Source organism: Zonotrichia albicollis, chromosome 21 (assembly GCF_047830755.1).
Source record: "Zonotrichia albicollis isolate bZonAlb1 chromosome 21, bZonAlb1.hap1, whole genome shotgun sequence".
NCBI lineage: Eukaryota > Metazoa > Chordata > Aves > Passeriformes > Passerellidae > Zonotrichia > Zonotrichia albicollis.
In genome coordinates, this window is record NC_133839.1 from 7,151,310 (window position 1) to 7,166,776 (window position 15,467).

Below are 15,467 nucleotides of genomic sequence, written 5' to 3' on the forward strand. Positions count from 1 at the left end.
CCAGTTGCAACTGTAACATGGATAATAAATAACATCAAAATCCCTCATTAGAATTTGGGCTCCTTAATGCTCGGTACAGTCACACCCATGGAAATAAAGAATCCCCAGGAGGGGGTCCTGTAGGAGTGGCACTGCAGGGCCCTGACCCACTGGCACCCAGGTGTGGGGTTAAATCCTCCTGAGCACATTTCCCTTCCTTTCAGAAAGCAGAGTAAGGTTTTCCTGACCCTATGAATGGAGGAAGGAGAGAAGGCAGAGGATCTTTATTGCCTCTCCTGTGTTTTAAGGCACCTGGGAGAGAAAAACCCAAGCAGACTGCACTGCACAAGTCAACTACCCAGATTTTCCACTCGGACGTGAATTACTCACAGTTTTATGTGTGAAAATTGGGCTTTTCTTTGAGATGGTGAAGTATGGGATGCTGGACACCAGCACCACCCTCCAGCATCTGTTGGGTGGATGCAACACTTCAGGTTTCAAGGGCTGATGCTACTAAAGGATATCTGTGTTGTATTATGGCTAAAAGAGCAAAGCTTGACAATATTCCTAAAAGTTTATGTGTCCTATGATGATACAAACTATAGAGAAATGACTGGTGTGGGTAGAAATTCCAGCTAGATTGTAAGATATGAGAGTAAATTCTTTTATCAAGTACTTGCTGATCACTGGAAGTGACTGCTCTGCAAAGGGCCTTACTTTTTCATGTTTACAGCATATACCTTTAAAAATATTAGTTTAGGTATTACATACTCCCTTTGAAAAAAATTCCCTTGTAGGCAAGAATAAAACTTACAAAAAGGCTGTTACAGAGATCATCAACTCTCTATTAGATAGCTTGGAATATGCTCCACTAGCACCAGAGTTTAGTCTTCTCCAAATTACTGTAGAGGATTTGACTGTATCTTGCTGATCCATCCACATTTTAATTTCCTCTGCACGGATACATATTGCAGGATGCTGGAAATCCCCAAGCCCACTGGAGCTGCAAGACTGGATGTTTCATCCTGTAACACCAATAAAATGTTAATGCATACTAATAGCAACAGCAAAGGGGTTTATGGAGCGAGCTTGGAAGTATTTTATAATTGGCAGGGTATCTGTGTCACAGAGAATTTGGGGTTAGAGTCATCAAGTATTGCACTTTGTCAACACAGGAAAAGAAAAACCCTCAAAATATACCTCAAACCTACTAATTTTTATAATTAAAGGGGAAAGATGGGAGATGAATCCCTGGGGAGAGAGTCAAACATAAATTTCATATACATGAGAGAGCTGTCACTGGTTGGGATGCATTCAGGATCTGTGTGTTCAGTTGCCTGCTGTGCCTGGAGCCCCCTGCAACCTTACCTGAGGACACTGCTGTACCATCCTGTACCATCCTGCTGTACAGACCCAGTGAATCTGGGCATGGGGTGACATAAATACATCAGCAAGATGAAATCCAGGGAGCTGACCATGACTTGGCTTGCAGCAGCTCATTGTGTGTCCTCTCCACCCAGCCTGGTGGTGTTATCCTATTTACTGCAACCTGAGGTACCAAAACTAAGGAAAATCAGAAACTGGGGTCAGAAGGACCAGATTTCCTCCCTCTTGCAGGGTTTCCATCTGTCAGTGTTTGCGTGCACCCCTTATTCTGCCCATTCCAAACACGTCTGGGTGCTCTGGTCGCTGCCTGTTGCGGTGAGGAGCATGGGACAGAGACAGGAGATCACACAGGATCAGGACAGGAATTGCTGAGCCACCCTGGCTGGCACTTTCCTCCCCTTCTCCTCCTGCTGGGTTAAAGCACGAGGTCTCCATGGTCTGTGGGCAGGAGGGGAAGAGCCTGGATGGCCACAACACTGCTTGTTTTAATAGATGTGCTCCAAAACCTGAGGATTTTCCCAAGTCAACAGATCCCAAGCCCAGGAATAAGCCAGAGGCACTGCCTGACCCTGCAGGCAGCAGTGGGCTGAGTTGAAGGAGCTCTGGATGTGAGTGCTCCTGGAACAACCTCAGGCTGAGTTAATCCTGTGGTAACTCCAGGGGGACAGACTGGAAGCTCAGTCCTGCCCCTCATCTCTCGTGAGACTTAGACAAGGGCACAGAACCACAGAGCCTGGGCTTCCATGTCCTGGATCCTGGGGCTTTTCTGCCCTGTCCTTGCCTTGGGAGTGGGAGTGGAACAGCCAGGATGCTCATGGTGCTGTGGGGACACGCTGGGGGGAGATGGGAGATGGAAGAGAGCAGGCACAGAGCCTGGATATGAGGGTTCTCCCGTGGCTCTGAGCACACCCTGGGTGCTGCTCTATCCCTGTGCAGGGTCATCCCCCATCCCAGCCCAGTCCAGAGCTTGGATATGGGGGTTTTCCCCTGGCTCTGAGCATTCCCCAGACACTCTGGGTGCTGCTCTATCCCTGTGCAGGGTCATCCCCATCCCAATCTGAGTCCAGAGCCTGGATATGAGGGTTTTCCTGTGGTTCTGAGCATTCCCCAGACACCCTGGGTGCTGCTCTACCCTGTGCAGGGTTATCCCGTATCCCAACCCAGTTCAGAGCCTGGATATGGGGGTTCTCCCGTGGCTCTGAGCATTCCCCAGACACTCTGGGTGCTGCTTTATCCCTGTGCAGGGTCATCCCCCATCCCAATCTGAGTCCAGAGCCTGGATATGGGGGGTCTCCCTTGGCTCTGAGCACACCCTGGGTGCTGCTCTACCCTTGTGCAGGGTTATCCCCTATCCCAACCCAGTCCAGAGCCTGGATATGAGGGTTCTCCCCTGGCTCTGAGCACACCCTGGGTGCTGCTTTATCCCTGTGCAGGGTCACATCCCAACCCAGCCCTGCTGGAAGCTGCCTGCAGAGCTCTCCCTTGCCTCACACCCTCACTGCTGAGGTGCAGCCTGTTCCTTCACACGTATTCTGGGCTGTGTTTGCTCTCCAGCACCAAAGCAAACAAGGGTGAGTTGCTGGCATGCCCTTCCCCGAGCTGTGCAGAGCAGCCCCGGCTCTCTGCTCACAGGAAAATCTCCCGATCCTGAGCGCTCCCTGCCAGGCGGGCAGCACCGCCAGAGGAGGAGGAGGAGGAGGAGGAGGAGGAGGAGGAGTGGGCATGGGCAATGGTTGGTGTTTTGTTCATCCTCACCAGGGAGAAGAGGAGAAACAAAAGCAAGAGCAGCGCGGGGCACCGGGCGGGCTGGGCGAGGAGGAGACAAAAATAATCGTGCAGAATTTCATCGGGGGGCTTGGAAAAAGGGAGATTTTGTGAGCAAACAGTCACCTCCCAGCACAGAACTTCCCAGTCTCTCCAATTTCTAAATTCCATTCACATCAACATCCACTTTCATGTTGCAAAACCTGGGGAAAAAGGGAGGGAAAAAAATGCAGCTTCACACATTTCAATGCAAAAGTCTCATTTTGGTGAGGAAAAGAGGGAGAAAGCACTGCTTTGGGGGTTCTTTATGAGAAATTGAGCTCCCAGAATGAAATGTGGAAATAATCAGGGACCTGAGGCAGGTGGGGTTGCCCCAAAGCTGCTCCTGTGTGTGGGGCAGAGCCCAGTGGGGCCATGAAGTGGCTGCTGGAGGGTCCCATGTGGAAAAGGTGGGAGCAGGGCATGGTGCAGAGGCTGTGCTCTGGCACACAGGAACCCTCATGAGCTTGGGACAGAAGGTATGGGGGGAAAATACATGGATCCAGCCCGATGGGGACCTGCCAGCCAGGCAAAAAGGGGCAGCTTCAGTCCCAGGAAAGGGAGGAGTATTGCAGGGAGCAGGAATGGGCCACAGCAGCACCATGGATGTGGAGGTTTCCCTGGGAAAACCCTTTCCCCTCCTCTGGGCAGAAGCACAGATAGGGTTAATGCTCTGTCTCATTCCTTGCAGGTGTGGGATGGGTGATTCTGCCCAGCTGGACCAGCCATGGGGTGGGGAGTGAGGATAAGAGCAGGCTTTGCTCTCACCTCTGAGCTCCTTTATTTATAAGGCATGGAGTGTTTTCCCCGAGGAAAGGAGCCAGGGCAGCTCTGCCTGGGCTCTGCCCTCTCCTTCTCTCCATGCCAACCTCCGTGTGCTGCTTGGCATCGGCCAAGATCTTGGATGGAGCTCCTGCCTGCCTGGCATGGAAATCCCAGAGAAACTCTGCTGGAGATGTCTTTGCCCTGAGGAGCAGCTGGAGGAGCCCTCAGCCCCCGAGGGTCGGGGTCAGCAGTGCTGCAGAGCAGCCCCAGGTCCCTCTGCAGTGACCAGAGCTGTCACTGGCAGCGCTGTCCCCTCAGCCAGGACCAGCAGTGACCCCAGGGGAGCCAGAGCTCAGGAGAGCAGGTGAGCCCACCTTGTGGGTCATGGATGTTGCTTGGCTGAGCTGTGTAAGTCCCAGGGTGAAGTTAGCAGCTGGTTTTCCCCATTCCCAGCTTGTGGGGGCAGCAGGTCCTGCTCTGCAGACCCCTCATTGTGTCTCTCTGATGGAAAGGTGGCTGAGGGGGTCTGTGCACCCCAGCTTTGCTGCACATCTGCCCAGCTTGTGTCTCTGGGGTGCCAGTAACCCCCTAAATCATTTGGCATCAGTGTCTTTTGAATGCTGAGGGAGGTTTTTTGCTTCTCCTGCAGCACAGCTGAGCTCCTCGTGCGTCGATGGTGGTGGCAGAGTGTTTGCTGAGATGGCTGCTCTGTGCTTAGTGGCTGCTGCTCCTGTGAAAAGTGCTTTTTACTCTAATTTTTCTATTGTGCTGTTTTTGCTGTTCTGTGTGAGGGACAGCAGCTTCTGCCACACAACTGCCTCCTCCTAACTTTCCCACTGCGTGCTGGTAAATCCAGGACAGGCTTAACTCAAGGAGCAACATTAATCATCGAATCCATAAGCAGGATATAGAAAGGCCAAGTGTGAATAATTACTGCTCAGGTGCTAATTACCCAGGCCCAGACCAAACCCACCACATTAAACAGTCAGCGGCCTCTCGACCACGTTGCTGGGTCCCCCATTGCTCTCCTGCTGCTCTCTCTGCAGGGGACTCCTGCAAACATCTGCTAACATGTGCAGATCCCCAAATATTCTTCTGCTCATTTGTGTTTGAGCTGGGGAGATGAGATGGGAGGGATCTGACTCAAAATCAACAGATGGAAGGAAGGACAGAGAGATCCTGCCTGGGTTCTGCAGAGCACAAAGTTGCTCTCCTGAGGATGGGCTGGATATGGGCTTGTTCTTGGTGTAGGAAGACATGGAGCTGCTCCAGCTGTGGGGCAGCACCTGGGAATTGCTGCTTGGCTCATGGTGTGAGGGTGGGTTTTCCTCAGGTGGTGCCAAATCTCCCCCTGGGAGCTGGGGGTGAGCTGGGCTGGGAGATGGGAGGGTCAGTTCTCCATCAGTGTCCATCCCTGGACAGAGCTGCTGGGTGTGCAGTGACATCTGGGCTGAGCCGCTGGCTTTGGCACTGGGCTGGATCTGTGACTCCCTAATGCCAGACCTGAGCCCCCCAAGCACCGGGGGGGTGTGGGCAGAGCCTGAGACCGGCGGGTGCTGGGTTTGTGCTGACCCCCTGCTCTTGCTGAGCCCAGCCCGGCAGCCACCTCTGCAATTGCCTCTGTCAGGGAAATGAAGGAGATCTGGACCCTGCTGGGCTCCACAGCAGCTCCCGGTGCTTTCTGCCCTTCCTGCCCGCGGGAAAAGCGGGCTGGGCTCGGGCTCTGCTCCAGCCGCGGGTTGAATTTCTGCCTCTGTTACCGGAGGCAGCGTCCCTGCCCCGGGCAGGGTGAGGGTGACACTTGCCCAGACAAGGGGGTTCAGCCTGGTGACACCGAGGACACCAGCAGCGGGTCTGCTGCTTGTGGAGAGCATTTTGCGCTGGGAAGGGAGAGCCACACGTGTCCCGCGGCGGGCAGAGGGAGCGGTGAGCGCAGGAGCCGGCTCCCTGTGCCTTGGCACGGGGCAGGGCTCCCCTGGCTCTCCCCATCTCCCACTGCTGCGGTTCCGTGCCAGCCTCGCCTCTCCTGCCCCTTCCAGGGGACCCCGCTGTGCCCCATTCCCGCCCCGGGGCTGCCGGGCACGAAATGCTGGCGATGCCCGTTCGTCCCAGCCGGGAGAGCGCTGAGGGGAGAGAGGACGTGGGAGGATCTTTAGGGTCAAACTCTGGAGCATCAGCTAAAGGTCGGGCAGCGCTGGGCACGGTGGGGACACGGAGCAGAGCTCAGGGCTGGGCTGGAGGTGGCAGCTGAGCTCCCTCGGATTTTGGGAGCTCCGCCCTGCTCCAGCCCGTGTGTTCTGCATCTCTCACCGGGGCTGGGGGCTTTGTGGTGGGTGCCCACCGCGTGTTGGGGGGCACAGCCCCTTCCCGCAGCACCCAGGGGGTTCAGCCGACTTGTGAAGGGATCAAAACATTTTGTGCCTGGAAGACGAGGAGCGTGTGCGAGAGTGAGGATGGGCTTGTGCTGGGGGGTGCAACCTTCCCCTGTCACCTCCCTTCTAGCCTGAATGCTTCTGCCATCATGATTAATTTATCAGGTACTTATGAATATGCAGATGAGACTCTGGTTTCCAGGCTCTGCTTTCAGGAGAGGCTGTGATGGGCTTTCTGCTGCTGCCGCCTTCGTAAGAAGAAAAATGTCATGTACCAGCGTTTAAAATAAATAAATAACTGCGCCACCGAGAGCGTGTGAGTCTTCGCGGCTCCGCGGAGCTGTGGGATCTCCTCGCTCCTCAGTGACAGGGATTTTTGAGTGTCCCTGTGGCATATGCACCCCGACTCCCCCTCCCCGTGTGTGTACCGGCGATGCGGAGGCGTCTTTGCCAATTCCAGCCTTTGGAACCTTGACTGAAGCCCCAGAAACTTCCACTGTGAAGGCGGGCGAGAGCTGGCTCCCCCCGGGAGAGGGGGGATTTGGAGGGATGGGCGCGCCTGGGGTGGCGGACCCTGCAGGAACGGGTGCTCGTCCTGCTGGTGGCCCCTTTATCACTGAAACCCCGAGGTCTGGGAGATGGGGAGCGGTTTGGGAGGGTGATGTGTGTGCATGAGGCTGCTGGACTAAAGCGAGCTCTGACCCTGGCTGGCCGGGCTGCAGGGGCTGTAGGAAAGGGATTTGGATTTAAGTTACCTGTGGGCATCATCCGCAGCAGCAGGGTTTTAAAACTTCCCCCAGATATTGCGTGCAGCAGCTATGGGTGCAGGAGCTGCTGTTTCTCCTGATCCCACTGCCGGCGAGCCTCCACTCCCGGGGCAAGGAAGCGGGATGGGGCCGGGGGAGGCCCCCAGGGTCCGGAGCAGGAAGGGGACTTTTCTCCATGGCCCCGTGGGTGAATTTTCTCTGGTCAAAGCATCCAGCTCTGGTTTCCCAGAGCGAGCGCTGGTGCGTTCAGCAGTGCTCCCGCAGTGCCTCTGGCTCCTGGGCAGGGGGTTACAGGGCTTATATTTTCAATTGTGATTTTTTTTGAGGGGACGCTCTTTGGAGGGTGAGCAGGGGAGGGGAGCGGCGCTCAGCCCTGCGGTGTCCTGAGCGGGACAGGGCTGTCCGGGGGCAGCAGCGCCGGCGTTTGGGGACAACGCGGCCGCTCCTGCCCCTTCCTCTCGGCTCGGGGGGGTCGGGGCCGCCCCCTCCTCCTCTCCCTCCGTCCTTCCCCTCCCTCCGCGCTCCCCCGGCCCCGCGCGGCGCTGCAGGACCCACGGAGGGCGCCAGGGGGCGCTGCGGGCGCGGAGCGGGGGCGCAGCCGGGCCGGGGGCTCGGGGGGTTCCGGGGGCTCCGCGTTCTGGGGGCTCCGCGCTCCGGCTCCTCTGCGGCCGCGACCCCCGCAACCCCGTGGTTTCAGTCCGTAACCCCCGCAACCTCTCCGCACCCCACAACCCCATGGTTTCTGTCTCCCGGCCCCGGAGAAGGGAAGGTTGCGCTCCCGCGGTGATGCGCGGAGCTGGGAATGGGGGTTTTGTCCATGTGTTGATTTAAGGGGCTCCAAATCCAACCTGGGGATGTTGGGGTGAAGGGCCAGAGGGATTGTTCTATCTGCTGGGTTTGAGCTGCATGCTAGAAACTGCCCGTTGTGCACAGGTTAAAAAGTGATAATTCTCCCCTCCTGAGGTGGCCGGGGGGTGTTGGAGGGGTGCGGAGCGGCCCCGGCTCGTTCCTGTGGGGTAAAGGAAGGGAGGAGAAAAACACATGCACAAAAAGGGGGAAAAAAGGAAAACCCGCCCGCACCACCCAGCGGCCCCGCGCGGGGATAACAAACTCCAACTCAAAAAAACTTCCCGAGCGCGTCGGGGGGCGCGGAGGCGGCGGCGCTGCCCAGGTGCGGCTCGGGGGGTCCCGGGGAGGGGACCCCAACTCCGGCCCCGTCCCCACCTGGGACCCGCTCTGCGCGGCACAGCCCGACCCAAGGGGGGCTTTTGTTGCATCCTGGCTGCCGGGGGGGCTGCGGGTACGTGTGTGTGTGTGGGGAGAGGGTGAATCCGGGGAGGAGACAAAGGGGTTTTTTCCGAGGGGGGTACACGGTGAGGGGAGTCGGAGTTCCCGTAAAGGCTCCCCGGTGCAGAGGGGAAGCAGTGGCTCAGGAGAGAGGGGATTCAGCGGGCTGAGGGGTGAAGGAAAGCAAGGCAACAGCAACTTTATAATCGACTTTTTATTAAGATTATAAATTTAAACAAATCTGAACAGTTTTACCCGGTGATATACAATTCCATATGCACAAAAATACAGGCTTACAAACAAAGAAAAAGGAGCAGGAAAAAAAAAGGAAGACCCCAACAGACCGTTTTGCAAAGCATCCTCAGTTACACACAGTGCTGATACCGTGAAGTTGGGAGTGGGCAAAAGAAAGAGGAGGGGACGACGACCAGAAAACCCACCTTTTTACAACAAAAGGTTTTTCTTTAAAAAAAAATAATGTAAAAAAAATCAAGAGACTCTACAGGAGACAATCTCTTCACAAGACCAAACACTGCTGGTTTTATGATTAGGAAGGCTGAAACCAGAACAGTTAAACTTAAGAAAAAAAAAAAAAGAGAGGGGAGAAAAGAAAAAAAAAAGGGGGTCAGACCCGGCACACACACCGGAGACGTGAGTCGTGTTACACGGGTACCTGCGGCATCACAAGCGCACACCGAGGCGGAGGCTCGGGGCTGCCGGGGGTGGCTCCCCCTCCCCGGTGTGGCGGGGCGCAGCCCGGAGGGACCCCCGGCTCCTGCTTTTCCCCTTCCCACCCTTCCCACATTCAGCTCTCAGAACCCTCCAGCGCTCCCCTGGCACAAGCGGTGGGAAGAAGTCACATCGCACACGTTTCTTCTGGGAGGAAAGTTGAAATGTTTTCATTTCTGCCTTTCTTTTTTTGTTCTTTTAAATACATAAAGAAACGCACAAAAGCGACGGGGCAGCAGCAGCAGCGGCTTTCCCCCTGTCCGCACCCTGAAGCGCAGCGAGCCGGGGGCGGCGGGACCCGCGGGGCGGGGAGCGGGGCCGGGGGCGCTCCCGCCGCGGGGTCCCGGGGCCGGTCCCGGCTCTCACGTGGCGCTACCGGCCGCCAGCACCGGCCCCGGGAAGCCCGCCGCGAAGAGAGCCCGAGCGGACACAAAGAGGATTATTTAAATAGGTGCCTCGTTGTTGTTTTTTTTGTTGTTTGTTTGTTTTGTTTTCGTTTGTTTGCTTGTTTTTGTTGTTGTTTTTTTTTTCTCTCTCATCTCTGCAAAAATAAAGTCCCAAGATCTTAGATTTTTTTTTTCTTTATTGTACAATTTATAAAACACTAGCGCGGCTCTGCCCCCCCGCCTCCCCTGCGCACCCCTCGGCACCCCCCTCCCCTCGCCCCAACCCCCCTCCCTGCCTTTGTTTCAGGGTCCCCCCTCCGGAGCCGCCGTCCCTCGGATCGCACCCCCGTTTTGTCAACAGCCCCCCCGCACCCCTTCTGCTCCCCCACTTCTCTCTAAAACGCGACGATGGCCCGAGTCCAGGCTCCCAGGCTCGCCAGCGCCTGCTTGCTGCACAGCTGCCCGTTGAGGGGCTGCTCCGAGTCCGCCTGCTGCCGGCTCACCAGCCCCGTGAAACCGGAGCCGAAGATGGAGATCAAGTTGGAGATGTTGGAAGAGTCCTGGGGGTGCTCGGCGCTGTACTCCTCGAAGCGGGCGCGTTTGGTGCACGGGGCGAAGGGGGGGCCGCCCGCCACCCCGCCTCCCCCCGGCTCCCCTTCCTCCACCCCCTCCTCTTCCTCCTCCTGCCCCGGGTAATACTTGCGCTTGGTGCCGGGCGCGGGCGGCGGGGAGGCGAGCCCCGGTGCCGGCTGGCAGCAGCAGGGGCACTGCGAGCAGCAGTCCTGGTGCAAGTACCCGTTCTCCACCGTGGTCACGACGTGAGTGTCCAAATCCAGCACCGTGGTGCGGCTGCTACAGTGCGGGGCCCCGCCGCTCCCGAAGTCACAGCCGGCGGCGTAGAGCAGCCCCGGGGCCGCGCTGCTGCCCCCGCCGCCGGGACCGGCGCTGCCGGCGGCCCGGTAGAAGCCCGGGGACGAGTCTCTGCAGGGCGCTCGCTGCATCTCCGGGGGCACGGCGCACACCGGCACCTCCAGCAGCTCCGCGCCGCCCCGCGCAGCCCCGCAGCTCCGCGCCTCGCGGTCCTGCGTGTCGGCGGGCAGCGGGAGCGCCGCCAGCTCCGGCGGGGCGGCGGCGGCGGGCGGCGGGCAGGCGGGCATGGCGAGGAGCGGGGCGCCGTCGGGGTAGTGCTGCTGGCGGCGGTAGAGCTCGGCGTAGCGCTCGCTCAGGTAGAGCTGCCGGGCGTTGCGGAGCACATAGGAGACGAGCAGGTTCTTGTGGAGCTTGATGCCGCCTCGCTGCGTGCGGGAGCTGTGGATCTTCCGCAGGGAAATACTGATCAAACTCTGCGCATCGAGGGTGCACTCCATCCTCCTCCGGCCCCTCAGCATCGGCTCTCGCCGCCCGCGCAGCCAGGCACCCCGGCCCGCATCCACACGGCAGCCGGGCGGGTGCGGAGGGTCGCAAGGAAGGAGGATAAAGAGGCGGGGGGGAGGGAATAAAGGGGAGGGGGGGAAGGGGAAAAGGGGGGAAAGAGCCTGAGGTCGCTGGAGAAGGGGGGCAAATAGAGAGGGGTGTCTTCAGGGGGCGGCCAGCGGCGGGAGCAGCGCGGGCATCGCCGGGGGCTCCCGCTGCTGCCGCCGCCGCCGCGCTCCGAGCACGGACGGCGCGGGCGGGCAGCGCCACCAGCGCCGCGCGCGCCCCCGCCCCGCCCTCCCGCGCGGCACCGCCCCCCGCCCGCCCCTCCGCGCGCTCCCGCCCGCCCCGCCCACCCGCGCGCGGCCCCCCCCGCGCCCTCCCGTACCTGTCGCGCAGAGACACTGAACGCCCGCCCGCCCGGCCCCCGCCTTTTATACCGCTGAGCCGGCCCCAACGCCCCGCCCCACGCGGCCGGCGCTACCAATGGAAAAGCGGAAGGCGGCTTGACGGGCGGGCATCGCGGCCAATAGGAGCGAGGCGGGCGCCTCGCGCCGTTCAAATGGTGTCAGGCGCGGAGCGGCCCGTGAGGGCGGTGGGGGCTCGGCCGAGCCCGTGAGGGACGCTGAGGGCACCGGGGGTCCCGCCCGAGCGGCGGCGGAGCCGGGGCGGTGCCTCCCTGTGCCGCTCCCCTCGCACAGGTGAGCGGGGGGCGGTGCCCGCCCCGGTGGGCGGTCCCGAGCGGCCGCGGGGGCGGGGGCGCGGCACGCCCCGCCCCGTCCCGCCCTGTGACAGCCCTGAGACGCCGCGTATCCTCAGCAGGACCCTCGGTGGTACCGGCACCGTCTGGGAATCACATCCCCGCGGGTGCGGTGGGATGCCCCGCTCCGCTCTGGGCTGTCCTAAGCCCAGAATTGCCGGTTCAGGTGCTGGCCGCACCCCAGGGCTGCCGGACACCCCTGCGCTCCGACAGCCCCCGGCGGGGACGGCTCTTGTCGTGCCTGCAGAGCTCCCCGCATCACCCCCCGTGTGGAGGGAGCCAGGGCTTTCCGCTGCCGTGGGAGCAGGACCGTGCATCAGTCACTCCTCACAAACTGCCCCAATCACACTGGTTTTCCCCCAAAGTGAGAGCGCTCGGGTTAATTACGGGCTAATTAAGGCTTTCCGTCCCGCCCCGGGGCACACGGCAGCGCTGGCTCTGCAGGGCAGCGCGGCCCCTGCCCTTCCTCACAGAGGGGTGTGAGGGGAAGGGTCCGGGCTGGTTCCCGGAGTTTGGGGACTACAGGGGCTCAGGGTAGGTCTAGGGGATGCAGACACTCAGGGGTGTCCCCACGTTTGTTGTTTAAAAGCCCCAGTGACTGAGAGACCCAACCAGCGCGCCCCGGGAGCAGTAGCACCCACTGCAGCTGGGGACACCCCAGAGCAGCAGCCGTTGTCCTCCAGGCAAGAGCTGGGGGCTCAAGGCAGGAGGCTGCAGTGTCTGGGTGGGAGAAAGGGCTCTGAGATGGGATAGCCAGGAAGGGACTGCAGTGCGGGGCAGCGGGAGCTGCGACTGAAACGGCATCTTCTGTAGAGAGCAGAAGGCAAGGGAGAAGGGTTGGGTTCCCCGCTGGGTGCCTGCTTCGGGTCGCCCTGGCATACACAACTTAGCAGTGGCTATGGGCAGCTTTGTGTCTGCCTGTGGTGGGGAGCCCATTGGAAAGAAAACCTCTGAAGCCCCTGTTCCTGCAGTGCAGCCCAAGCTCCAAACCACAGGGGCAGTGACACACGGTGATCACCGGGGTCATCAGCTCACTGTGCAAAACCTGGGCTCCATGGGGCACTTGGAGAGGGATGCTTGGAGGGCTTTTCTTGTTTCCTGGCATGGCTGTATTCTGCTGGCTCAGCTTGACCATGTCCTCCACTGAAGGAAATGGAAGCAGACCCAGCACCACAGAGGATTTTGTTCCTGTGGAAGGGTTGTTGGGGCAGCAGCTGAGCGAGGGCAGCTCACTGCTCCCTCAGGAGCAGCTGGCTAAGTCCTGCATGCTCATACAGCAACCTTCTCCACAATCTGCCTGCAGCCAAGCAATCTGGGGTGAATGATACTCTGTGCATTCCCAAGCTTGTAAGATGCTCTTGTTCCTTGTTCATAACATAAAAAGTGATCACAACCTGTCCAAGGGGGTGGCTGCAGCTCAAGGCAGTGGGTACAGGCAGTGTTGGAGATGGAGGGTTTGCTGTGTCCATGCTCTCCTCCACCAGGCTCTCTCCCTTGCAATTCTCCCTGACTGCAAGTTGGCTTTTCCAGGGCTGTGCCTGCACAGCAGCTGGAGGTTCAGGAGGTGATAACTGGAGCTGGTCTGTGCAGATACTACAGAGTGCAGCAGGATTAGGTTTGGACACATTGTACAGGTCAATGCTGAGCTTTGGTGGCTTGGGCCAGGTCTTGCTGCTGCTCAGGGTTACCAAAGGCTCTGCCATCATGGGCTGTTGGGGTTGGTGCTTGTGGACTGAGCCACAGCTGCAGCTCTGCAGCATTTTCTCAGTCCTCACGGGCACTGGGGAACCAGGGCAGCAAGCGCTGCTGCTGCCAACCTGTGCCATATCCTCCACCCAGCCAGCGCAGGCAGTGATTTCCTCTCCTGCTCAGCTGGCATTTGCTGCTCTCTGGCCCATCTCCAGCTGTAAAACTCCAGCCTAGGTGGTCCAGGCTAAGAGCTTGAATTGCCCATTGGCCACCTGTGATGGGGTGGCTTGGGCAGTGCAGATGGGGCCAGGCACAAAGCACTGCCCTGGCTGACACCCTCTGCCTCAAGCTCCTGCTCACCTTCCCACCTATGACTTAGTGTGCCCCCAGGACACTGCCCAGTGCTGTCCCTCTGCTTTTTAATCACAGAGTGGCCTCGAGTTGTGGATTTCAGTGAAGGGTGAGGTTTTGCAGAGCTCTACTTGCAGCAGTGCTGGGTTTTTGGAGGTGCAGAGGGTTGTGCATCCCCAGGGCTGGCCGGGCACCGCGGGGCAGCCCTGGATGCAGGAGCTGCTGCTGTCTCTGGCTGTCAGAGAAGTGCCCTCTGCTGTAACTGCCTGAGAAGCTTCATGGCACCAGGAAAACCCGAGAGCACACAGCAGGAGCCTCTAGGAGATGAAGACGGAATTAAAACTTTAATCTTATTTAGACTCTGGGTAATTAATATAAAGGCTGTAAAACGTGGGCCTGATCCTGGCGCTGGCTGCTGGGCACCGTGCTGCGGCCGGCAGGGCAGCAGCAGCTGCAGGCTGGCTCTCCTCCCCAGCTGGCTCTCCTGGCAGGTGCCAATGTTTTGTTTGCAGACACGGTGGCTTTAATCCTGGAGATGGGACGGGCTGTGCACTGTAAGAGCCACGCTGCTTCAGTTTGGCCTGTGGACTCCAAAATCTCCCAGAGACAGGAATCTGGCTGATACCTGTCTTGGCACACGATTGCAAGCTCTGCTTTTCTAAAGAGGATAACGAGTCCTGTCCATTTTCTGGCTCTGAAGCAGCAAGGTGGGGCAGGATGGGTTTGGTGCTTGGCCTTCTTGGGAAAACCTGTGTGTCCTGTCCAGCATCCCTATTCCCTGGTATTGGAGTTTGTGTGCCCTTTCCATGAGCAAGGCCCCTAAGGACCCTACTGATGCAATGGACAGTTTATGTATAACCATTAAATGTATTTCCAGCTTTTACCTGGCCTTTACATGGTGAGGACCATTATTGCCCCAAAGGAGAAGAGGATGGGCCCAGGATTTGCTCTCTGAAGCACCGAGCTACACATTTTCTGGTGTGGATGATGCTGGTCCTGGGGAGTGCCTGTGATGTGGGCTCTGTGGGGCTGCTCTGGGCTGGGGATGGTGCAGCTGCAGCACACCTGGGCCAGCCTTGCTGATGTCCTGGTGCCAGGGCTGGTTTCACAGCCGTCGATCCTGCAGCAGGATCCAGCAGCAAAACCTGGCGGTCCGCTGCTCTCAGCTGCAGAGTAAACAAGCTGGCAAGAGAAACCATTTTGCTTCAGCTAGTAGGAGAAACCCTTTTTAGGTAGCACTTCCAACTGGCAATGCTCTCCTTCATTAACCCCCTCCTTCCCTTTCCAATGAAACGTGAATTTGCAGCGATTGGAGATCAGGCACTTGCCAGTGCAGCTTTGCCACCCAGAGCAACGAACACAGACGTGAATTTACTGCTTGATCTCATAATTTCAGTGCAATTAGACTGGCTGCTATAAAGCAATTTCCCCTTGAGCCTCGGAGTCCTGGGCCTGGGCACTGCCCAGCTTTTCTCAGACAAGGAGACAGAGGCCTTTGGGTATTGGCTGAAACACGAGTTTTTTTGGGTGCACCTGGAACTTGACTCCCTGGAGATGCGTCTATGAGCTGGAGCTGCGAGTGCCTGGCATGTCTGAAAAGGAGCCTGCTTTTCAGGCTTACTTATTACAAGTCAGGCACCCAAAGCTAGTGGGAAAACAAGCCAGAACAAGGTTTTCAGGCTGAGCTCTTGGAGCAGGGCTGGCTTCTGCCACCTTCTCCTCTGTGCTGGGCGAGCTTAAGGTTGCCTGGCTCCCCATCTTGGGGGGACTTGTAGGGCAG

At 58.6% G+C, this 15,467-nt stretch overlaps 1 protein-coding gene across 1 annotated transcript; it reads right to left on the minus strand.

Moving 5' to 3' along the window:
- Positions 1–9,547: 9,547 nt before the first annotated feature.
- Positions 9,548–11,210, minus strand: IER5L (immediate early response 5 like). Its single transcript, XM_074556010.1, has one exon. The coding sequence runs from the start codon at positions 10,860–10,862 to the stop codon at positions 9,870–9,872; it is 993 nt and encodes a 330-aa protein (XP_074412111.1). The 5' UTR covers positions 10,863–11,210; the 3' UTR covers positions 9,548–9,869.
- Between the last annotated feature and the right edge of the window lie 4,257 nt (positions 11,211–15,467).

Excerpts from the sequence above, each read along its gene's own strand:
- IER5L (XM_074556010.1), bottom strand. The coding sequence starts at position 10,862 with ATGCTGAGGGGCCGGAGGAGGATGGAGTGCACCCTCGATGCGCAGAGT.